General features: G+C 43.6%; 1 protein-coding gene across 1 annotated transcript in view; it reads left to right on the top strand.

Moving 5' to 3' along the window:
- Positions 1-23,945, top strand: part of RCC1L (RCC1 like) — a 129,089-nt gene extending 105,144 nt beyond the window's left edge. The window contains exons 8-11 of the mRNA XM_078679418.1: positions 14,411-14,498; positions 18,358-18,531; positions 22,383-22,468; positions 23,336-23,945. Coding sequence (XP_078535544.1) covers positions 14,411-14,498; positions 18,358-18,531; positions 22,383-22,468; positions 23,336-23,413 — 426 coding nt within the window. The 3' untranslated portion in view covers positions 23,414-23,945. The remainder of the gene's footprint in view (positions 1-14,410; positions 14,499-18,357; positions 18,532-22,382; positions 22,469-23,335) is intronic.
- The last annotated feature ends 352 nt before the right edge of the window (positions 23,946-24,297 follow it).

Here is a 24,297-nt window from a genome sequence, read left to right as displayed (position 1 = left end):
TGAGTGAGGGTGAGGGTGGGTGAGGGGTTGGGGGTGAGTGAGGGTGAGGGTGAGTGAGGGTGAGTGAGGGTGAGGGTGAGTGAGGGTGAGGGTGAGTGAGGGTGAGGGTGAGGGTGAGGGTGAGTGAGGGTGAGGGTGAGTGAGGGTGAGTGAGGGTGAGGGGTTGAGGGTGAGTGAGGGTGAGGGTGAGTGAGGGGTTGAGGGTGAGGGGTTGAGGGTGAGTGAGGGTGAGGGTGAGTGAGGGTGAGGGGTTGAGGGTGAGGGGTTGAGGGTGAGTGAGGGTGAGGGGTTGAGGGTGAGTGAGGGTGAGGGTGAGGGTACATGCTTTTCTCTTTCTTCAAAGGTTGTCCGTGCATCAAGGGTAGTTGACTGAACTTTAAGTATAATAATTGTACGTACTCTTCGGTGGCATTGAGCTCACACCCTCGAATGGTCTTCGGTAGTATTGTTTCCTGTAGAATTCTATTTCCTGCTTATAAAGCGCATGTCTCGGTCAGTATCGGCAAAGTGGTATGTGCATGTGAAAGTCGGAGAGTTGGAGGCGGTTAAGGAAATGCAGAACATTCTGCAAAAGTAATGGGAAACCATTTTTATCTTGAAACTGTTTTTAACCGACAGTCTTTTATTCCTAATCATAGATGAGTGGGAGTAATACAGGGACTGGAGCAGCAGCGCCTCAGTTTGGATTGGTGTGGCAGGCAGGAGAAAGTCAGGAGAGGGAGGAGAGGGAGGAGGGGGGAACTGCTTGCGAAATGAAATTAAAAGCGGCCGGCCGGGAAATGCTCTCGGTAGCATTCGTTTGAAGTGTGAAGCAGGGGGCGGGAGCAGCCTTTGATGTGCGGATAATTAGGGGAGGAGCAGCCAGGAGATCCAAGCTGGGGAACAGATGGCTGGCGATTTGGTGCTGTGCACGCGCATTTTAGGTCAATGCGCAAGCCACGGGCACAGCACCAAATCGCCACAGTTAGGTAAGCTTTGTTTAGGTCACGAGACCTAAAAATGAGGTGCGATTATAAATGATGAAATAAGGTATAGTCACTGTGTTGACAACTGTAGATCTAGACGACCTGGATTCTAATCAGGCATTCCTCAATCAATCACACTGTGTGACTTGAGCCTCTCTTCCACTGTCTCGGTTCTTATATAAAGTGGTAAACACATTGAAGGAGGTCAAATAATGGTATGAGCACTGCTTAATTTGTGCCAAGTGTTTTCAGGCGATTGGTATCGGCATTCACTTTTGGGGACCGGCACTTATGTTTCTTCATCAAACCATGACCCAGATCAAGCGAAAGAAAGCAAGAAAAGTGGGAAAGAATAAGGAAAAGAGAGACAGAGAAAGAGTGTAAGCTGGGACAAAAAAGAATGTGGGAAAGTGATGTAAGGAGAAAGGAGTGTATGGTAGTGGAGGAAAGAAGCATGAGATGGAGTGGAAGCTGGAGTAGACAGCCCTACTTATACAGCATCTTGACAGGCTCACAGTGAACACTTTTATTTGACAAATTACCCACTAATGTATGATACAATATATAAACAGCTGGATATTACAAGTCAGCAGTGTTCACTTACTCGACCTTGGAGGATGACAGGTGGCATTGGGTGTATTGGAATAAAATCGTGTGAGCTGAAGGGAAGCTACAGACCTCAGCAGGCACACTCAGCAGACTAACTGGGAGAGCCCCCTTACACTGGGTACATATCCTGGATGTGGCGCTGCCTTGTAAGCTTTTAAGATCATAAGAGTCTAACATGCACCTGAAGGATAAAGGGTAGCGCTGCCCTAACGTGATGAGAAGCAACAGCAATATTTCAAAAGGAGGCGGATTTTTATGTGGTTAAAAGCCACCAGCTCTGTTGAGTATGAACCAATAATTCCACATAACAAGTGTCAATTAGTAATTCTTTGCCACAGAGCTTTCCGCATCATTTTGGATTTACCGAAGACTATCCTACCAGAGCCCTGCTTTACATGTTGTGGTAGGCTTCATGCCTGTTCCATATCCTTCCGGCCAGGGCTTGAAATGGAAAAATAGAAGTGCAGGTACTCTGAACCAGAGTACATGCTTGTTTCTTGTCTTTGCAATTAAACGTATTACGTCACCCTTCAAAAGTGCTGGTACTCTCCCTCTAAGAATTAAAAAGTGCCGGTACTCTCCCTCTCAAAATAAAAAAGTTCTGGTACTCATTACCGGCCAGTTTAAAGCACTGCTTCCAGGTGATCCAAGGTATAGATGTGTGCAAGCGAACGAGTGGATCCAGCGGGCAAGAACCTGCAGTGGTCCTCTGGCTGGACACAACAGTATCTTACAGGAAGTTATTGAAGACCCAAGCTTGTAAAGTGAACCACTGAAGCGACGAGGGGGTAGTGGGCACCATTGCTCAATGCTTAGTGCAGAGTGCCAGCCAGCTTCTGATTAGTGCTAGCGGAGAAAAGTAAGAATTGGTAACTCACAGAGTGCCCCCTCTCACAGTCTGCTGCTCCCTCGCCTCCCCCAGAGCTGTGTTTATTTTCAGAGCCTGCGGTGCCCAGATAGCAGCCTTATCCCCAGGGCCAGCCTGCTGTGATGTTGGCGGGGACATCCAAGTAATGCCTGGGCAGGCCTGGGTGGCTTGTGTGCACCTCGAGGCCTTTGGGCAGCCGCTAGGTGCCCCGCATGTCGGTCAAAGCAGCGCTTCCAAACAATTTGAGTATCCTTAGTGTGCGGTAGCCAGGACATTTTCAGAATTATGGGCGCCCTGGGCCAAATGTATTTTGGGGGCCCCTGTCCACTTCAGCTTTGAATTTATGATCCAGTTTCAGCTCTTTCATGCCTTCTTTGGCCAGGTCACGGACAGTGCACAGGCATACTTATCCACATTCTAAGTATGTTTAATAAAATGTTTAATAAAATATTATATTCCCTCTAGAGCACGCGCGCAGGCACCACTCCTGACCTCAGCGCGCACCACCTCGCGGCGAGCGCGCACACAGTCAAGACGTCGCGCCGCCGGCCGCTTTGAAAGAAGCGAGCGGCGGGAATGCGGTAGAGCGGTTGTGAGGAGTGCAGGTAAGGATGCGGGGGAGAGCTTGTGGCGCTTGCGGCTATGTGGGAGCGTGGGGCAGACTCTGGCCTTTTGTATAAGTATTGCTGTTAATCAGAGCCCCTTCGCGGGCTCCGATTAACAACAATACTTAAACAAAAGGCCAGAGTCTGCCCCGCGCTTTAATAACAAAAGCGTAGACAGTTTCCAAACACTGCGTATTAGCACACGCTGTGTTTGGAAACTGTCTACGCTTTTGTTAGGAAAGCGCGGGGCAGACTCTGGCCTTTTGTTTAAGTATTGCTGTTAATCGGAGCCCGTGAAGGGGCTCTGATTAACAGCAATACTTAAACAAAAGGCCAGAGTCTGCCCCGCGTCCTCACAGCACACAAGAGCTGTGACACAAAAGGCAGAAGGGCACAAAAAAGAAGGGGAAAACGAGTGAAACAGAGGGCAGAAGGGCACAAAAAAAGGGGATAACGAGTGAAACAGAGGGCAGAAGGGCACAAAAAAGAAGGGGAAAACGAGTGAAACAGAGGGCAGAAGGGCACAAAAAAGAAGGGGGAAACGAGTGAAACAGAGGGCAGAAGGGCACAAAAAAAGGGGAAAACGAGTGAAACAGAGGGCAGAAGGGCACAAAAAAGAAGGGGAAAACGAGTGAAACAGAGGGCAGAAGGGCACAAAAAAGAAGGGGAAAACGAGTGAAACAGAGGGCAGAAGGGCACAAAAAAGAAGGGGGAAACGAGTGAAACAGAGGGCAGAAGGGCACAAAAAAAGGGGAAAACGAGTGAAACAGAGGGCAGAAGGGCACAAAAAAGAAGGGGAAAACGAGTGAAACAGAGGGCAGAAGGGCACAAAAAACAAGGGAAAAACTAGTGGAACAGAGATCAGAAAGGCACAAAAACATGTAGAACAGAGGGCAGAAGGGCACAAAAAACGAGTGGAACAGAGAGCAGAAGAGCACAAAAAACAAGGGAAAAACGAGTGGAACAGAGATCAGAAAGGCACAAAAACATGTAGAACAGAGGGCAGAAGGGCACAAAAAACGAGTGGAACAGAGGGCAGAAGAGCACAAAAAAAGGGGAAAACGAGTGAAACAGAGGGCCGAAGGGCACAAAAACGAGGGGAAAACAAGTGGAACAGATGGCAGAAGAGCACAAAAAACGAGAGGAACAGAGGGCAGAAGAGCACAAAAAAAGGGGAAAACAAGTTAAACAGAGGGCAGAAGGGCACAAAAAAAGTGGAAAAGGAGTGAAACAGAGGGCCGAAGGGCACAAAAACGAGGGGAACAGAGGGTAGAAGAGCACAAAAAAAGGGGGAAACGAGTGAAACAGAGGGCAGAAGGGCACAAAAAAAGGGGAAAAGGAGTGAAACAGAGGGCCGAAGGGCATAAAAACGAGGGGAAAACGAGTGGAACAGATGGCAGAAAGGCACACAAAAAAGAGTGGAACAGAGGGCAGAGGAGAACAAAAACGAGGGAAAAACAAGTGAAACAGAGGGCAGAAGGGCACAAAAAAGGGGGCAGAAGGGCACAAAAAAAGGGGAAAACGAGTGAAACAGAGGGCAGAAGGGCACCAAAAAGAAGGGGAAAACAAGTGAAACAGAGGGCAGAAGGGCACAAAAAAAGGAGAAAACAAGTGAAACAGAGGGCAGAAGGGCACAAGAAAAAGGGGAGGAAAACCAGTGAAACAGGGGGCAGAAAGGCACAAAAACAAGTAGAACAGAGGGCAGAAGGGCCCCAAAAACAAGTGGAACAGAGGGCAGGAGAGCACAAAAAACAAGGGAAAAACGAGTGGAACAGAGGGCAGAAGAGCACAAAAAAGGGGAAAACGAGTGGAACACATGGCAGAAGAGCACAAAAAACGAGTGGAACAGAGGGCAGAAGAGCACAAAAAACAAGGGAAAAACGAGTGGAACAGAGGGCAGAAGAGCACAAAAAAAGGGGAAAACGAGTTAAACAGAGGGCAGAAGGGCAAAAAAAAAAGGGGAAAACGAGTGAAACAGAGGGCCGAAGGGCACAAAAACGAGGGGAAAACGAGTGGAACAGATGGCAGAAGAGCACAAAAAACGAGAGGAACAGAGGGCAGAAGAGCACAAAAAAAGGGGAAAACAAGTTAAACAGAGGGCAGAAGGGCACAAAAAAAGTGGAAAACGAGTTAAACAAAGGGCAAAAGGGCACAAAAAACGAGGGGAAAACAAGTGGAACGAAGGGCAGAAAGGCACAAAAAACAAGTGGAACAGAGGGCAGAAGGGCACAAAAAACGGGGGGAAAACGAGTGGAACAGAGGGCAGAAAGGCACAAAAAAAGATTGGAACAGAGGGCAGAGGGGAACAAAAACAAGGGAAAGCGAGTGGAACAGAGAGCAGAACGGGCCAGTTTAACCAAATCATGTCATGGCGTGCTTATCCAATTTGCAAACTGCCCGTAAGACCCTTATTGTGGCGCTGTATGTGTGAAAATGCACCATCTTTTCACTTTGTAAAGTAAATGTTTTGAGTGTCATTTGGCGCCGCAGACACGGCGGTTTGGGTCCTGGCGCGTAGCCATGGTTGCAACGCACAGAGACCCTCCACTGCCGCACACAGAGGAAAAAAATTAGAGGGAACATTGCTGACAACACAGCAGCTCACTAATATTGCTGCAGATCCTCTCTGTAACACCCTCCCATTTTTTTTATATGTGAGATCCTGATTGGATTAAAAGAAACATGTTTTATAAATGTTGCTTGAAATATAAACAACAATTTGTTGGCAAAATGTATGTACTAGTTCTCTCACATTATCCCGATTAAAAAAAAATTTAAGAAAAACGCTATTTGCAGCAATCTGTTCAAGAGTTATTCAAGGTCACCAGGGCAAGACTGCAGAATAAAGCTGGCTATATCAGGGGGCCCCCTGAAAGGCTGGGGCCCTGGGCCAGAGCCCACTTTGCCCACGCCTTAAAACGTCTCTGGCTGCAGCGGGATGCAGGCCTTCCTACTGCCTCCCCCTCGCAGTCTGGTAGGAGGATTGGGGAAATGCGGCTAATTGAAAGGACATGCTTGGCTGTCGGCAGATTGTGTGCTTTTGTTTTAAGTATTCATGTTAATCACAGATCCTAACGGCGCTTCAATTAACAAAAATACTTAAAGAAAAGCACACAATCTGCCGACAGCCGCGCTCTACATTCAAAAGAAGAAATAAATGCCCTTCAACCCACCACAGGCTGCCACAAAACTTACCTGCCGCTCCCTCGTCTTCTGTCCGCAGCTCTCAGCAAGCTGGAAACAACATTTTTTCACACTGCTTGCTTTTTAAAAGCAAGCGGCACGAACGCTCTCACGTTATGTGCTGTGTGTGTGCACGCTCCACACACAGCACTGCGCGCTCCGGTAAACAGATGTGCGCGCGCACACATGCGCGCAGCTTATTAAGAACAGTGGTAATGATACCCACCAAATATTGGGAACAATGCTATTTTGTAGTCAGTTGCTATATCAATGTGTTGAAATTTCTGCCCCGAGGAATAGATTTGTCTCAGACATAGTCATCTGTAGACCATTCGGACCCAGGGTACCATCAGCTCTGAAAGAGATCAGAGCATTCTGTGCGTCCATGATTGTAAACTCCAGTGCGCCTTCGTTGGGGAAAGCTAAGTTTTTCCAGAGTGGATGGACTTCTCGAAATATCAGAGCAATGTAATAATTTTTATATAAGTGGACTAGCCTGCTACACAGTTAATTCCTGGACTCTATTTTTCAATAACAATTGATTAAGTTACCTTCAAATTTATGTGGCTCGCTAAACTTTCTTATAAATGAATCCAGTTGAATTCAATTGATTTCTACTTTTTTGCTTCATACATTTTCTGTAAGAGGCACAAATGAATCCCCTAATTTGTTCCCCAGTTCTTCGGTTCCTACTTTTCCATATCAGTTGGTTTAATTGTTTTTTTAAAGTTCTTGTCACTCTTGAGCATGATCTCTTTTCCTTCTCTGTAGACTTATTTTTTATAGTTTTAAAAAAAAAGTTCAGTATCATGACTGAATATATACTGGCCATGCCACTACTGAAAGTTAGCTAACGCTCCTCTTCGCATGCTTTTTGGTCTCCCGATTTATACCCAGTCCACAGGAATTATGTGATTTGTGTGGCCATGGTGATTTTTTTGCATAATTATAGATTTGCCACATAATCCATTTGCCGCATAGTATCCGAAAATTTGTTTCTAGCTCAAACAGTTCCAAAGTTACTAAAAATGTTGCAGTGCGGTGGAAGGCCCTTTCTAAAGCTGTACTGGTGTCATTTTGTTGCTTATTGCTATATTTGGTTGTTAAACAGTACTAGTGAGGTACAACCAATGTCGAGACAGTGTTACCAAGTTTAAAAATCACTAAATAATGTAGTAATACTATTAGAAAATGTGCCGCATTATACAGCATCATTTGTCGTCTCCAGCTACATAATTCCAGTGGCCTTGATTATATATTTAGAAAGGCATTGAGAAGGACTGGTTTGTTTGTTAAATTTCACTCTTTTAACAGGTTCAGTATCAGTAAAAATCCCCAGTTTTACTAGGGCTTCATTTCTCACCAATTTGCATTTAACAAGTATGTGCTAGTAAAAGTGATCCCTACTTAGCAAGATTCTATAAGCATCAATATTAGTTTATCTGTAATCCTTGTATTTCTATTTTTCATAAATGTATGTTTGAAGCATGTGTGGCTTCAGATATACATGCTGTGCATTCTACTGCTGTCTAGTGTCTGGCTCGGGTTTTGCAAGTTGTATTTCTTTGAAGAAGTATTTTTAGTCATGTGGTCATACCGACTCCTCCTCTAGACGTAAATGCGCATGGTCACCAACTCCATTAACAGATTGTTTTTGTTCACCATCTGGTTTGGTCGTGATCCAGTGTGCTCCTGGTATGAGCAAGTTCATCAGTTCCTGTCGTGGCCTTGAATCCATGGACTTCCATCCTGTCCGGAGTACCATCTTTGATGTGTATTCTCTCTATGCACTGGTTCCATTCATCGGTCCCCCCAACAACGAGTGTCCAGGCCTCTCGGTCCTTGGGGCCCTTTGGGCTACTGCTTGCTCTGGACTCCCTGCTGAGAATGAAGACCATCTTGAGGCAATGGAATGGATGCTATACAAGAGATACCTCCAGTGTTCCCTGGGCCGACCTTGACACTGTGTGTGGCACCAAAGCTATTGGCGTTGAAGCCCCTTAACGAGCACTGTTCCGTCTTCGAGAGGTACAGAGAGGAATTGGATGCCAGACAGCGAAAGGTTGTTATCCATCCACAGACTGAAAAGATTGCGGCTTCCGAGAAAGTTCTGCCTCAGAAAAGGAAGGCTTCCATTTAGGAGGCTCAGGCTTACGCTGGCCGCCTGAGAGGCCAAAGGACACATGACCCTCTCTTAGTTCTCTTCCTCCTCCGTTCTCACCTGTACCTCTCACTCCTCCCCCTCCCTCTTCTTCCATACTTTCCCCTCATAGGCGTCCACAGTCTAGCTTAGACACTGGTAGACCTAGTCCCTATTCACCAGGAGAAGATTTCCCTCCTGTCTATCCAGATCCCCTCAGGTGATCTCTGGGAGGTTATGATGTGGAGCCTCCCACACATCCAGACCTAGAGCACATTCCAGTTAGGGCCTCTCGACCGGATAATACTATGGACTACCAAGGTCTCAGCCAGCATGCAGCCACCTACCACATGGTGGACCTTTACACTCAGCCAGGGGAAGATGATTTCCTTCTAGAGACACTCTCAAAAACAGAACGCTCTTAGCAGTTTCTTTCTATGTTACAGGGGATGGTTAACTCTATAGAGCCTGTCAAATCTTGGGTGGTTACCCCACACATAAAGAAAAAAAGATAAGCCAGCTTCCACTGATCCCCTGTATATTAGGGACTGTGTTCCTTCTGACTCGCTGGTGGTCACCACAGCCATGAAAGGGGCAGCAGCCCAAGGTACGGGGGACGCGCCACCTCCTGACAAAGAAAGTAAGCACATAGACACTACAGGGAAAAGAGTTGGGGTGGCCACTCACTGGTGCATCGCCAACTCACTGGGCCTCCTAGCCAGGTACGACAGGGCCCATAGGTCGCAAATGAATGGACTCTGGCAGCACCTCCTTGACCAGTACCGTAAGAGAGTGAAAGAGTTCAGAGCGAAAGGCAAGGCTATTTCCAACACTAACATTTGGTGTGCCTTGGATGCTACTGATATCGCTGCACCTGGAGTCAACACCTCTATCATTTTATGTCACCATTCCTGGCACCAAACGTCTAGTTTCAAATCTGATTTACAACAGCACCATGTCAACCTGCCGTTAGATGGGGAACACCTTTTTCGACCACAGGTTGACACAGTGCTTGAAAAGATGAACAATAACACAAATATGGGCAAGACGATGATCGCTTTGCAGACCTCGTCTCACAGAAGTTCCTTTTGTAGGCAGCATTACAGAGGAGGCTCAAATCCCACTTCCTCAGAACCCACCCACTCCTACCAAAGCACACAGCAGGGCTATCAGCAACAGAGTGGCAGAGGTTTCAAAGGGAGCTCCTTTTGAGACGACAACTCTTAAGGGTATAGCAGAGGCACCTCTAGTAAGGGAGCCTCCACTTCCAAACAGTGACTTCCCCAGCACCTAAACCACACCCCATTCCCCTCCATCACACAACACCTGTCTGGGTCTGACTACTGAGATTTCTTCCCTAAGGGGAAGAAATCACCACAGACAAGTTGGTCGTATCCATTATAGAACAGGGTTACTGTCTAGAGCTTGTGGCCACTCAGCCAACCACCCCCTCGCTCGCACAAGCACCCTCTGTCCCGAGCATCACACAGTACTTCAAGTGGAGGTTCAGGCGCTACTTTCGAAAGCCATTGCCGGACAGCACCGGGGCAAAGGCAACTATTGATTACACTTCCTCATTCCCAAGTAGTAAAGTTATCTCAGACCAGTCATCTACCTCTGTCCTCTCAACCGATGCACCTTGTTAGAGCATTTTCATACAGTCACGCTACAAGATGTCATTCCCCTGCTACAGTAAGACTACTTCATTGCCTCTCCTGACCTGAAGGGCGCCTACTTTCACATCTTGATTCACCCATCTCATTAACGCTACCTCCACTTCTTGGTTAGTGGCCAACAGTTCAGGGGAGTCACCACACCTCCAAGGGTTTACACCATGTGTTTGATGTTCTTGGTTGCTCACCTAAAAAGGAAAGGAATTCATGTGTTCCCTTACCTCGATCACCGGCTGATCAAGCGTGCAAGCAAACAACTATGTCTAGCCCACACCTATGCCGCAGTTTGTCTTCTTTACAGCTTAGGAATCACAATGAATGCCAACAATTCTTACGTAGAACCACTTCAGGCCTAACCTTTTCTAGTTGCAGTCCTAAAGATTTTAGTGGGAAGGAAAAGCTTTCCCTAGCCTGCAGAGGGTGCACACGTTCCAACGACTCCTGCCTCTTTTTCAGCCACTCAGTCACTTGTCATTATGCGCTGTTCTCCACCTCTTAGGAATGATGGCATTGCGATAGTGCCTTACACCAATCTTCATAAGTGCCCGCTTCAGGAGTGCCTATCCAACCAGTGGACACAAGTGCACAGTCACATGGAACATCTAGTGTTGGTAAGGGCAAGCACCCATCGATCTCTGCAGTGGTGGAACAGCAACAGTTAGTTGTGGGACAGGCCCTTTGCAGAACCGGAGCAGATTTATCAAAGGTTTTGCGTCGCCCTTGTTCCACGCAAGGGGACGCAGGGTTACTCAAAACCTAGAATGAGATTTACCAAGCCATGGAGGACCGCCTTATGTGGCCCTGCGTGGCTTGGTAAATCTGCAGTAAAGTAAGGCAGTGACTAGTGTTACTCTGCTCCAGGGGGGCTTGCTATTAATGTAGTGTGTGTGTTCCCACGCATCCACCCATGGATTTTGGCACATTGCCAAATTTACCAGGAGCAGTAGACCTGGGAATGCATTAAAATGCTATGTCACAGGTGCGATAGACCAGCCAGATTCATCCTGGTCAAACCATTTACCATCTGACTTTAATACTTTAAGTCTCAGGCCACCACAGGAGTACTCTTCAATCTTCCCAGGACCTCAGGGAGGCACTTAAGGTCTCACAGGGTGTCAGGCAGAGACCAACAGCAGGGTCCAGTCCAGGTCAAGTTCCCACAGAGCAGCTGGGCAGCAGACTGAAAGACCACTTGCAGCATCTCTGTAGCTTGAATATGAGGTCAGCTTTATGACCCCTTCTTTGTTCCTGGCACTAGATGAAGCAGGTCCAGGCCTTCAGGACTCATCTCAGGTCACAGACAGCAGGTCCAGTCCTCTTCTGATTTTCCTCAGGTCCAGAAAGGTTTCTGAAGTGGGTGCTTGGAGACTCAATTTTTATGTCTGGCACGAGCTAGTGGGTGGGAATGACTCCTCGGTACGGCCGAAGCATGGGGTAAAAGTTCCCAGGCTAACCCCACACACTTTTGTGACATTTTCAAGATGACTAAAGTCTTCTGCCACACTCAATTTGGGCTACAAGAGCTGGGGTGGGGTGCACAGGAATTGTGTAATCTTAGTGTTGTCCCACATCAAGGATTATGATGGTAAATCAAAATCCAGTTTGAGGCAGCCACTGACAGACAGAAGTCTGTTAGAACAAAAGTATGGTTTTTCAGCAACCAGACGTGTGCCTCTACTATTATATGCAAGTCCCAGAGGCAGATGTCTGATAACACAAAAGTAGGGTTTTCCAGTAAACAGACAGCGGATACACAAGAATTATTTTGCTATATTGTTCCATGCTTTTCAAGTATGCCCCAAAGTGCTATATATAAACCCAGATTTCTGCCATGTAGTATTTAACAGTATAACCCCCAACCCTGCATATTCAGTGAGATTCAGAGGAATCATCTGTGCCTATTCAGGTTAGACTGTTTTTGCTCCTGTGAAACATTTCACACCTATTCAAATGTTAATCTCTGACTTGGAGAAGTCTGAGAGCAAATGCAAATTTGCCTTCAAGAACTTTAAGCAGGGAAAAGATAACTTTCTAAAAGTTACTTTTTCCTTAATATTTATTAAAAGTCTAACTTTGCCATTGCATTGGATTATTAATAACTATTAAAATATGTGTTGTTTTATTTTTCTAGCTAGTCCTGGTCCCGAGATACAGTATTAGGATTCTAATCTGTCCTCTGGTTTTCTACACAGGACACCTAGGCCTGCCACAGTGTAGAATGTGCTAGACTGTAAGGACATAACATTACATTTTTACGTGTCCTATTTTTAAAAACCAAGCCCCCTGCCTTGTGGACTACAATGCCTAAATAGGAGTATTTATCTATACTACTATTATAAAGGAAGAACTTTGAACCTTTGAGGCGGGTAAACTTGGGAACCACAGCGCCAATCAAAACACCCAATACAGCGTTGGAAAGGTCAGGGTAAGCAGATGGTCATAGGCTATATATCAGCAAAAAATATATGTTAAAAGGGCAAAGTACGTTCTCTGCAAAAGTAGTCCCTTGGAAGTAGTGCCATGTCTGAGGTGGGCGTGTGCGCTAACGAGGAACGTGCTGACATCACCGTCAGACATTTTGGTAAAGTTCAGGAAGTAAACCAGGAGCACGAGGAGGAACGTCCAGGAGCGCGAGGAGCAGCGACAGGAGCGCGTGGCTGAGGAGCGGCGGCGCCCGCGGTGGGCTTAGGTACAGGTCCGACATGCCCAGGTGTAGGCCGCGGGGAGGAGCGGCCAGTAGCGCGAGGCTGAGGAGCGGACACGAGCGCGGGGAGGAGCGGCCAGGAGCGCGAAGCTAAGGAGCGGCGGTAAGTGTCACCCGGTCTTTGGCCCACGGCTGTACAGGTGGTTGGGGGCCTGGGATTCGAGGCGCGAGAGGTCTGTGGGGGCCCTGAAGGTGGTGGTTGCGCTCCGGAGGACTGCACACTGAGCCTCATTGCCCCCGGACAACGTCGGGGCGGGCTGCTAGTTAATATTTATAAAGTAGGTTTTGACTTGCCTGGAAGGTTTATTTAGACAGGTGCACTACTACAGGGAGGCTACACTGATAGGCCTGAAGCTATGTTTATACTACCACTATAGTGGATGGCATAAAAGGTGTTGCAGTCTACTAGTGGCATTTAACTTCTAGGCCCTGGGTATATCTTGTACCATACACTAGGGTCTTACAGGCACGTTAAATATACCAATTAGGAATATGCTAATCAAAACATGTTTAAAGGAGGACTCCAGACACTATACAAGTGGTTAGCAGAGGTTAAAGTGCAAATAGTTTTAAAGCCAGCAAGAATATAGGGCCCAGCAAAAGGGGAAAATGTGGGGAGACAAGGTAGAAAAGGCAGATTTCCTACACTGTCACTGCCTTATGCATTTTTTGTTTTCACCCAAAAAGCTACAATGGTCCCATCTGGGATTCCTACAGCACTACACAGGCCCCTTGTTATGCTTTCGTTTCTCACTTGTTATCCCTCTAAATCTGATATTTTCCATTCTCCTCTGTCTGCTAGGTTCATTTATATTTGATCTTTTCTTTCTCTTTGCAATGATAGTGCAGCCTTCATGTAGGAAATTCATTTTTTTTGCATCGTTTCCCAATTTTTTGGGACTGGATGTTATTGGTAGATTTGTCTCTGGGGTACTGTGACATCGGTAGTCAGGTTCCCAGTGCATGTGCTTTGACCCCTAAAAATGGTAAATTGTTTTTTTGAATTTTGTTGTTTGGTTTTCTCGACGTTAGTGTTGTTTAGTGCTGCTTGACTACTTTACTTGCTTTATCTGAGATAGGCCTGTTGCTTGAGCTGTAAGATACACTGAGTTTGCCCGGGGCTACTCATAGAAGCCTGCCTTTGCCTAACAAGGCATTATATAACTTATTTGGGTGGAAGCTGTCTCCACATTAATAATCCACTAATTATTATCGACATAATTGGCATTCTGTCTTCTCAAAACTGCCTACGTATCTCTCTTTCCTTTGGCTGTCACAAGCTTGATCTCCTAACTCTTACCAAACACAAACCTGATCGTTTGGTATGTCAGTATTGTCTCCTCTCCAACACTATCTAATGTATTTCTTCTTAAAGTCTCTGTATCTGATTTCGTTCCGTTCAAGCTCTTCTGTTTCTGGTCTTTTTCTGCACATACTCCAGTCTCCATTCTGAGTTTCCAAAACTCTTTTACAGTTCTGTTTGGGAACCAAATTAGTCTTAGATTAATGCAATCCTTTTTGATAAAGAATTTATCATTATGTAAATTATTGAACCGACATGTGAACACTGGCCTGCTAAAATTAATAAATTAGACTTTTGAACAAATCTTCTTGCAGGTTTTTACATCTTTATATCAAAATATTTCTTTATCCATTAAAATAGGTGAATGTTCCAAGGCACTTGCCATTTAAAGAAGTTGGTAAGGTGAAGCAAGCTGTTTGTGGAGGGACAGGAAGTGCTCTGCTGAACGGTAAGTGCCACCCTATAGAAGTTGTCTTACTGATTGCAGAGGAGGGATAAGTGATTATTAATTTGCATAGTTGTTACAAAATGTGGTATAACGGTGTTTAATATCGAAAGCAAGAGTTAACAATATAATTGCCCCTCCCTTCTAAAATTTGCTAGGATTCTACATCAGAAGACTGAGTACAGGAAACAGAATATCTATGGGTGTATTTCCATAGTAATCTAGTAATGGCAAGAATGTTTCGTACGTAGATCAGTACTTCAGTTTAAATCTATCCATACCTAGATTTGTTACCTGTAACAATAAATCATAGTGGTATACACTAGAGGGTGTAATTATTTATTTTTAAAAAACTAATTCGACTGCATTCAATCCTTTTACAAATACATTGCAAACAGCCTGGTACAGATATACATCTGCCTTGTTTACAATCTTCCCCTTTTTTCCCAGCATTCACAACGTAAATGTAACGTTTTCCTGACAATGTCTTCTTATAACTGCTGCTATAGGACTTGTTTTTGACCTCTACTAAAGAAGCAGCCCATTATTTGTGCTTCAGCCATATCTGAATAATGGTCAAACCATCACCCCAGGACAGTCAAACTAATAAAATGTTTGAACTCTGGCACCGGACATACCTGTCAATATGTACAAGTGGTTAAAGTGTTGTCATTTTAAGTTTATATCTGTAACTGACCTTTTTTGCACATGAAGATATATTTCTACGAGGAACTATCCAGCTTTTAACAAAGCTATAGTGAGAAAAAGTCATGTCACTGTACTTGCCTTTAACTGCTTTTTTTTTTTCTTTTGCTAGGCCTGCCAGTGTATGTTCCCTATACGTTTTATGACCGCTGTGTACAGGAACCTTAAACATATAGATCTAAGAAGCATATTAACAAGGCGGCGATAAATACTTTATCGCCGCTTTAGCGTCCGTTTTCGGACGCTAAGCGACGATAATCATATCGCCGTATCAACAAGTCCGCTTAGCGTTGGTTTTCAACGATTAGCAACCGGATTTTTTATCGCCTAGCCTCGCATAATTAATGACATGCAAGGTAGGCGTGTGGTAGGCGTGTCTGGGAACACTTCAGGGAAATCTATCGCTAACGGGACTTCGTGATATTAACAACAAGGCCCCGTCAGCGTTAGCTTTGTGATTTATATCGCTAACAGGGGCTTAACTCAGGAATTTAACATCTGCTAAATTCCTGACTTAGGCATACCTGTAATTGGGGGTGAATTATGTGGCTAAACCACAGGCCCTACCAACAAGGTTATCGCCATTTTCAATGGAATATCGCTGGAAAACCAGCTATATTCCATTGAAAACGGCAATAATCCCCGCTATCGCTGGGATTTTTATCTCCATGGCGTTAAGCAATGTTAATACAATGCTAACATGGAGATTATCGCCGGCAATAGATTTCCTCACGCTAACTGCGGTCAGCGATAATTATCACTGCCGCTTGTTAATATGCCCCCAAGTCTTTATATAGATCTCTTAGCTGGCAGTGACAACCTTTACATTTTGTTTAAAAGGGAACTATATAGTCCAAACACATTTTTCCATTCGTGGCCATTTTCATTGGTACCATCGCCCAGAACTAAACTTCTCAAAGCTGGGAAAATAAGGGACCAGATGTACGAAAATACTGGTGGCAAAAAGTGGTCGCAATTTACGACCTAGCATTTTTCAACTAGTATCTAATTTTGCAAACTAGCCTAAGCACTAATAGGTGGGTTAGCTAAATATTGAATTTCAGCTCCCTCTGATTGGCTTCATTCACACTAATGGTTGCCTTCGATGGACAGCATACCACCATTCCTGGGAATGTTTTTCAGAATTATTTTTGTTTAAACCAGCTCGAGTTTCTTAAAAGAAACAGGACCACTTAATGGAAAAAACTGCATTTCCATTTTGAGAAACTTCAGTGAGAGTTGGTAGTCTTCCCCCCTCAAGCTGGCACCCCAAAGGGAAATAAGTGCAAAGGGTATGCCTTTACCATTGCGATCCAGTTGCCACCCCAACTTGGCAGTTGGGTACGTGTCAATGATCTGCGACTGGAATTACAGTTGCAAACTATTGATATATAGGGTTCCCGTTCAGTAATTGGATGGTATGGCCAAAACATGCCCCTTCCAAATAGCAAATTAGTACATAATTTCTAAACTCATTTAGTGATTTGAAAAACTTACGAACCATATTCCTATTTGTACAAAATGTTCGCATCAGATAAGATAGACTCCCATAGAATTGTAGTATGAAAACAGCTGGCCCCATTGATATTTAACAGAAAAGGTTAAAGGTACCATTCTCTGGTTCTCTTTAATAAGGTTTTCTCGAACTTGTTTTAGTAATTAGCTGATAACATGCAAATTTTTCAGATCGTGTTATGGGACCGTATGTTCTGTTTTAAATTTTTTTTCATTTGCAGTTCATTTTCGTATTACTGTCTCTCTCCACGCTTTCAAGAAACACTCCCTCGTGGCCTATCTGTCTATTACAATGAGGACTCAATCACTACTGGGCTCAATAATACATCAAATCACAACAGTGACACTTAACATTTGAAGTTTAATTCTCATTTCTTTTATTATTTCATTTCTTTATATACTTTATGAAATTTCATTTTTTCCTTTATTTTCCTTCTTTTTCTTTAAAAAACTTTTTCTGAAAGTGTAAACATCACAGAAAGCGAAATCAATCATGCGATTCCATCAGATACACATAACAAAAATGTACATGTATAAATTTACTTTACAAAAAAGACCCCGGAAAGATCATATAAATACATCAATTTCACAAAAACCATCCAAACGCATTCAAACTCACCCAAACTCCATACAAATTGCATCTGAACAAGGGGGAGTTTGAGTGACAAGGCAATCTCCACGACCAGATTGAATCTTATGTTAAAAAAACAGGACTGAAAATAGGGTCGACGCGCGTTTCGGCGGTATATGAAGAGTAGTTAGACCACCTTCATCAGGACCTTTCCAGATACCCACATAATTCGCACAGCACCCAGGGGACAACAAAAGGGAGAAAACAAATAAGGGGCCAGTAGCCACCAGCCAATCGTTCCACTTTGGAGTTAAGACACTTGTCTGTTTTTAAGAGAGACAACGTTCTATCTAAAGAATTCTTCTCGTAATGCCCAATTCACCACATACTCATATTTTTCTCTTCAAAGACCCGTGCCCAACAGGGACGGAGTATTCGGAATAATGCGTCAAAGAAATCTGTGAGGAAGCCTTTGTTTTACTTTTCTTCATCAGTCAGCCTTCCCAATTTTTTGATTTTCCATTTATCCAAAATTTTTAGTTCTTTAATCATGCAGAGCAACTTACTCGCTTTCATCTAAAGCTTGATTTACATCCACGGGATGCCCAACATCTCTCTGCTAGGAACAAAGTGTAGTGGGGCCGATCCATAGAGCCAGCACTGGTTGAAAGGAATCCAGCTTTTTTATACTATTTCAGAAATGTAATAGCTATTAAGCATATAAATTCAAATGAAATAAGAATTTAAAATAACATTGTGGAATTGAACTAATTATGATTTTATTATTCAGACCGCAAATTTGAGTGTCCTTGTTTCATGATTTGTAATAATATTTGTAATAAAATGTATAGTCACTGGACGGATTAGGTAACCATTCTGAATGTTTTTACAGCTGCAATCTATACTCCAATCTCTTTGTGTTTCAGCAGGTCGCCAGAACGTGCACCGTATTCATTGGATACTTTGTTTTGAGTTTTCAGAGCAGGGATTCACTTTGCAGTAGCATACAGGTGCTTCTGAGGTTTGTGCTATGTTATAATTTGATGCTGATCGTGTTATTTGTCTCGTTAGAGGACGGACACGTGTTTGTCTGGGGATATGGAATTCTTGGCAAAGGACCTAATCTGCAAGAAACCAAATATCCTGAAATGATCCCACCTACTCTGTTTGGCTTGTCCGACTTCAGTCCAGATATCAGAGTTACTCAACTTCGCTGTGGGCTTGGCCACTTTGCTGCTGTGAATAGTAAGTGCCGTGTCCATACTGTTATATTACTGTGTGATATTTTTTGAATGTCTTTTTATTCAGTTTATTGAACATATGACCAGCAAAAAAACAAAATATGAGACTTTGTATAGTCAACCTGTGTAGATTTTCAAGCACTGTCAAAAAGACATCTGAGTTTATGAACACAGAGGAACCTAGAAATAAAGTCTGTGATTAGCGGAGAAGGACCGGATACCCTCCCAGGTGGTAGTGTGCACTGCATAACATTACATAACATGGAAAACATCCAAGCACCCAGAACTCAAGATAAATACCGTACCAGCCCATTTATCCCTTAATATCAATTCACTATACCCAACAAAACAAATATGAAGTAATGGTACACTGAGCGCAGGTATTATAACAGATAACCCCTGCTTTTATAACTTGTTATCTGAAGCAATCGTGCAAGACATGCATCTTTTCATTTAAGCTACATATTAGCCACAATATGACTTTCAACCCAAAAATTCTAATTACAACAACATTATGGCTTGCAATGACAATATCCATGTTTTAAAATAAAAATGGAAGAAAACATCCCTTCATTCACTGGCCTTCAAATAACTCGATTGGCTTCTGGCATTTGCTGTCCATGGGTAAGAATATTCAGTTCAATAAGTTATAAGTAATTATAAACAACTGCCAAATAAATCATAGGGCCTAATCCCACTTTCCTCCAGGAGGGGACAGGGCCACTCTGTGTGTAGTTTCACCCCTGCCTAACAAGAGATCATGACTACCAGCTTTTATGACCTGAGCTTCTACAGCTACGCTTGCTATCTCATCCTAGGAAATATCCACCATATATTGCCACTTACATATGCGCCAGTATGCGGCTGTCCTCACAAGCTAGCGCTTTAAAAAACTGAAGAAAAATATATGTTAATTGCAATCGCTATAGCTGGAAAGTAACTTTTCTGAGCTGGTAGAAAAAGATGCCTCGGCCCCTCTGCTTGTGAGTAGTGAAGTTTTTGTGATTGCTCTTAGAGAGGCTGAGCGCTATTAATTGAAAATCAGGATGTGGTGTGCAGTATACTACTTCCTGATTGCAGCAGGCCCACTTGCCCAATTAATAGAGGTAATGGGTGTAGCCACCCAGTCTTCCCTTTGCATACCAGATGTGGCAGCTGTTTCTTGAGATCCCATTACTTCATGAGACTGGGGCCAAATATATCAATGTCCAGGTCACATCACAGCTCTGTGTCTGCACAGTGCCTGTGATGTGACCTGGCATATGCTTTGTGTTATGCAGTATCAGTCTGCATGGCACAAAGACTGGTTGAAAGGATTTACAAAAGTCTGTCAACCACATTATCAGGGAGGATTCTTCTGGAGAGATTTGCTACCGGTTGTGTATGCAGAGAAGGAAGCATGCAAGGGACCACCGTTCCTGCATTCACAAAGTACAGTTAAAGCATCCCTTGTGCATTGAAAGGCAGAGTTAGCAATGCCGGAATAGTAGCGCAACAGGCACAGTGGCAACAGTGTTCTGCGCTCCATTGAACTCAACTGTTGGTCCTCCAGTGCTCACAGTTGTCTCGTGGATAGTTTCCCTGTATAAATAGGAAGCCCAGTCCGTACTCTCCAACTGGGAGGGAGTGTTAGGAATAGTTTTATGAGGCTGTAATACATCTTTCTTGTAAATTTTAACAGATATAAAACAAATTTAGAAGCCCAATCTTTGCCTTCATGTACTACCATCTGCTTTCCTTGTGTTATTTACCTGTATGTAGTCTGTGTGGTGACATCAAGCCTTCATCCACAATATTCTTCATTATTGGGTTAGCTGTTCACTTTGGCTAGATTCTTACATATCTTGTATTTAACCATGTGACTCCCAAGGACCAAACAGTAAAAATGCTTAAGAATAGAAGACATTTAACCTTTATTCATACATGACATTCATCAGGTCAAATATACTCCTGGATTGAGCTATGTCTACGTATTGAACAGTGTGTTTTCAAAGAACTCACCTCCGCTGGGACTGTCTCAGATCTGTGAAGTATGGGGTTCTGACATGTAGATGCTGGTGGGATCCCCTATGTTATTTTGCCCTCTGGTGAGCTATGTGTTGATGTGTCCTTAACCTTTGGAGTTGAGCCACAGTCTCCCACCACATAGCTTAATTACACAAGGTAAGCTGAGGCCAGTTTTTGAAAGAAAACATTGAGATTACAAAATATTTGGTGAGGCTAGTAAGCAACTTTTCAGTGCTTTACAGGCACATGCACGGTCACAAAGCATTTATACATTTTCTTCTGCATCATGAGGAAGGGGTGCCACTTTGCCAGCACTGTTTTTGCATTCTGCGTTTCATAGATTTCGCGACTTGCAGGCGTTAGTATAGTTCATTGCATTTTTCTTTCTTTCCACCATGCAGTCTCTGCCACTTAGCGCAGCACAGGTTTCGCATGGGAAAAACAATTTATACTTTTGCCAAGTTACCAACATGAGGAGTTTTGCTTCCTCAGATGGTCTCCATTTATCAGACACTGTTCAACTGCAATATAGCACTGTGCTTTGACTGGGTAGGTGGACGTGGATGAAACAAGTTTACTCTGAGTCACACTCGGGTTATGGTCAGTTTTAGGTCAACGGGAAAAGTTCATGTGTCATGAGCCAACCAATGATAATGCATACCATCTCTTTATCCCAACAGACTCTCAAGATAGTAGGAAACATTCTGTTTGCCTACCTCAGTTTTTGCTTTGTTTCCTTTTCCATAGTTTATCTTATTTCAGTGCAGGCAACGTGCTGCTGATTATAAATCACAATGAGTTTGGTGAGTTTTTTGACAGAATGGGTAATTCCTACTATTCCTAACTCCTTGTCCCCAGGTTATTAGACCCTTATGGTCAAAAAAAGATTTTGGATGAGGTGGTCTCACCCATGCACACAAGAGAGGTTGGCTGGATTGAGGGGAGATTATAGGTATTTACGCTGGCCTGTTCTTGACGAATGTGTGACTACAGGAGCAGCCTGTCTCTGCCAGATAATGAAGTAAAGAGTGGCCCTAAATAGGGTCTTGAAATTCAAATAAGGAGATGTAGAAAAGTCTGGTCTTTCCAAAGTAAACATATATATTAACATACACTCATAGAAATACAGTTAAGGATCCTTTCTGCCCTGAGGAATGCCCCTAAATAGTTATCTGGCTCTTAGAGCGGGCAGAAACATGTCAGCACTTTCAAAGGGTGATGTAGCCATGGTACCCTTAAACATCCAGTAGTTTGTTTATTCACATACTTATCTTACCTGAGGTACTACATAATAAGGAATACACCTGTGGTATACCTTAAGGTATTTTTTAATATAAACTATACTCCTGTTTTCTCCAGAAAAAGAATATGTCTTAAGGACTACCCTATCAATTGGTGTCGAGTCCGCCCTGATAGTCCCATTTTACCAGGGTGGGATGAAGTGGTCAATGATGAAGCATGCCATATTACACGGGTGAGACCACCTCGTCTAAAATCTTTTTTTACCCTAATCGTTCCAATAACCTGGGGTCAAGGAGTTAGGAATAGGAATTACCCATCCTGTCAATAGATTCACCACACTTGTTATGATATGTGGTGTGTCTCAGGAGTAAGGGTGGTGTCTAAAACCTCCCTTTCTCTCACTGTGATATGATGAATATGCTGCTGATTGCCCTTGCATGCACATTGTCTATTACTTAGGGGAATTACATTGCCAGACTGCTGTGCAGGTGTGTCCGTTACAACCACAGTAGCCATTTGCCTAGCCTTACCTCTCATAAGAAGGGTTTCACTTTCAGGAGTACTTTGATGTGTTTTAATACATTCATTTATGTTACCCTTTTACAGACCGTGGAGAGCTATTTGTGTGGGGCAAGAACCTTCGGGGCTGTCTAGGGATTGGAAGAAGCGATGACCAATATTTCCCATGGAGGGTAAGGAAAATGCTCTCGCACAGAAGCTTTTGCAGAATGTTCAAAACATTTTATTTTAAGGACAAAAATGCAAATTCTTATTTGTTGCTCATGCTCGAAACACAACAGAGAAAATGGCATATACTGTCCACAGCCTGTAACTCTCGTACACAGACTATATTCCACGAATGTTCATTATTTTCTGTCGCTACTGTTATTTAATGTGGCACACCCTGCTCTTTCCTCCCAGGGACACTCTTTTATTTCTTCCCTTTTGCACTGCTACCCTCCCCAGCGCGATCTTCGCTCTTCCAGTCACAATCTTCTCACCCCCGGTCTCTTCAAGCGTAAAAAACACGGTGGTTTGCGATTTTCCACTCAGGCTCCTCTTTTCTGGAACTCCCTTCCCCCTGCACTCCGCCTCATTCCATCTTATGTCCAGTTTAGAAAATCTTTGAAAACCTGACTATTTTCATTAGCCTACAACTAGCCCATTCGATCTGTACTGGCTTTCCTTCCCACCCCAGCGCCAAGAAACCGTAGGTGTACGTGCGCTTTATAAGTTCCATTTTTCATTTCATTTCATTTCACCCTAGCAAAAAAATAGAAGCTCCTTGTTCCCCATGCAATACTCACCATTTGCAGAACTAAATCTAAAGTTAGAGGATGCCAAAGCAGTGCCACAACACTGGGCTATATACAAAACAGAAATAATATGAAACGAATTCGATGCCCCTCGAGGCAAAACTGCGTATTATTGAGTTACTACAAATTATAGGACTAAAACTGTATAAATGAAATACTTATAAGGTTTGTTGGGTTTCTTATAAGATTGCTTCAGTCACAGTCCTGACTTTAACATGGCTACTTTTTCTTCTTGTTTTCTAGGTGACCGTACCGGGGGAGGTGGTGGACGTAGCTTGTGGTGTGGATCATATGATTGCTCTTGTAAAGTCCTTTACCTGAAGCCATACATTCCTGGACTCTATTTGTGTATGAAGACTTTAATACTGATTGCTACTGTGTTGGGCAGAAAAGCTTTTATGTTTGCTCTTAGCAGTGAACATATTGTATTCCTCTCAAGTTGTTTCTTCTATGAAGGCTCGACTCGCTCCCAAACTTGAAGAGTGAACAATCTTCCAGCTGAGCTGACTTTGGAACCAATATTCCTTAAGTGGTTGTATTCTCTGCTTGTGAACATTTAGAAGTCTGGATGTGACCGTTCATAGCTAGAATAATGCCATGGGTCAGCCTTGCTTTATTTATTGCTTTACTTTAATAAATGGTGTTTATGAAATACAGAAGACAACTAAGGCTATATCTTATCTTTTTGCAACATTAGAATTTCAACACTGTTCACATTGCCTGCTTGATGAACATTTTACTAATCTGATCAATCAATCAAGTAATATAAGTTTAAACACGATGTATCCCGAGCAGGATTGAACAGTTAAGTTGTACAAATCATGAATTAGAAGTAAAACAGCATATTCCAAAATAAGTGACAGTCTTCTTCTTTATTGTTCACAACAGCATCCCTTTGATTATGCCAACACGTGTTTCGTCTAATAAGCAGTATGTGCATTAGACTTCATCAGGGCTGGAAATTGCAACAAAGACAACAGTTACAAACTGAATTTGTCAGTGCAAAGCATATTCAAATCTATACAAAAAAGACAAGATTTGACTCAACCCAGTGTGATCCATAACTCAGCAGAAGACAGGAACGTATATAGGTAGTATATGTGTACTCACAGGCCTTTTTGCAGTTTACAGAAGTCATCTAATGTTTACAAGTAGGATTTGGGAATACAACTTAACCAAACTTACTCAACATACAAATGATTCTA

Source organism: Lissotriton helveticus, chromosome 3_1, assembly GCF_964261635.1.
Source record: "Lissotriton helveticus chromosome 3_1, aLisHel1.1, whole genome shotgun sequence".
NCBI classification, from domain to species: domain Eukaryota; kingdom Metazoa; phylum Chordata; class Amphibia; order Caudata; family Salamandridae; genus Lissotriton; species Lissotriton helveticus.
This window is presented reverse-complemented; position numbering and strand designations above follow the sequence as displayed.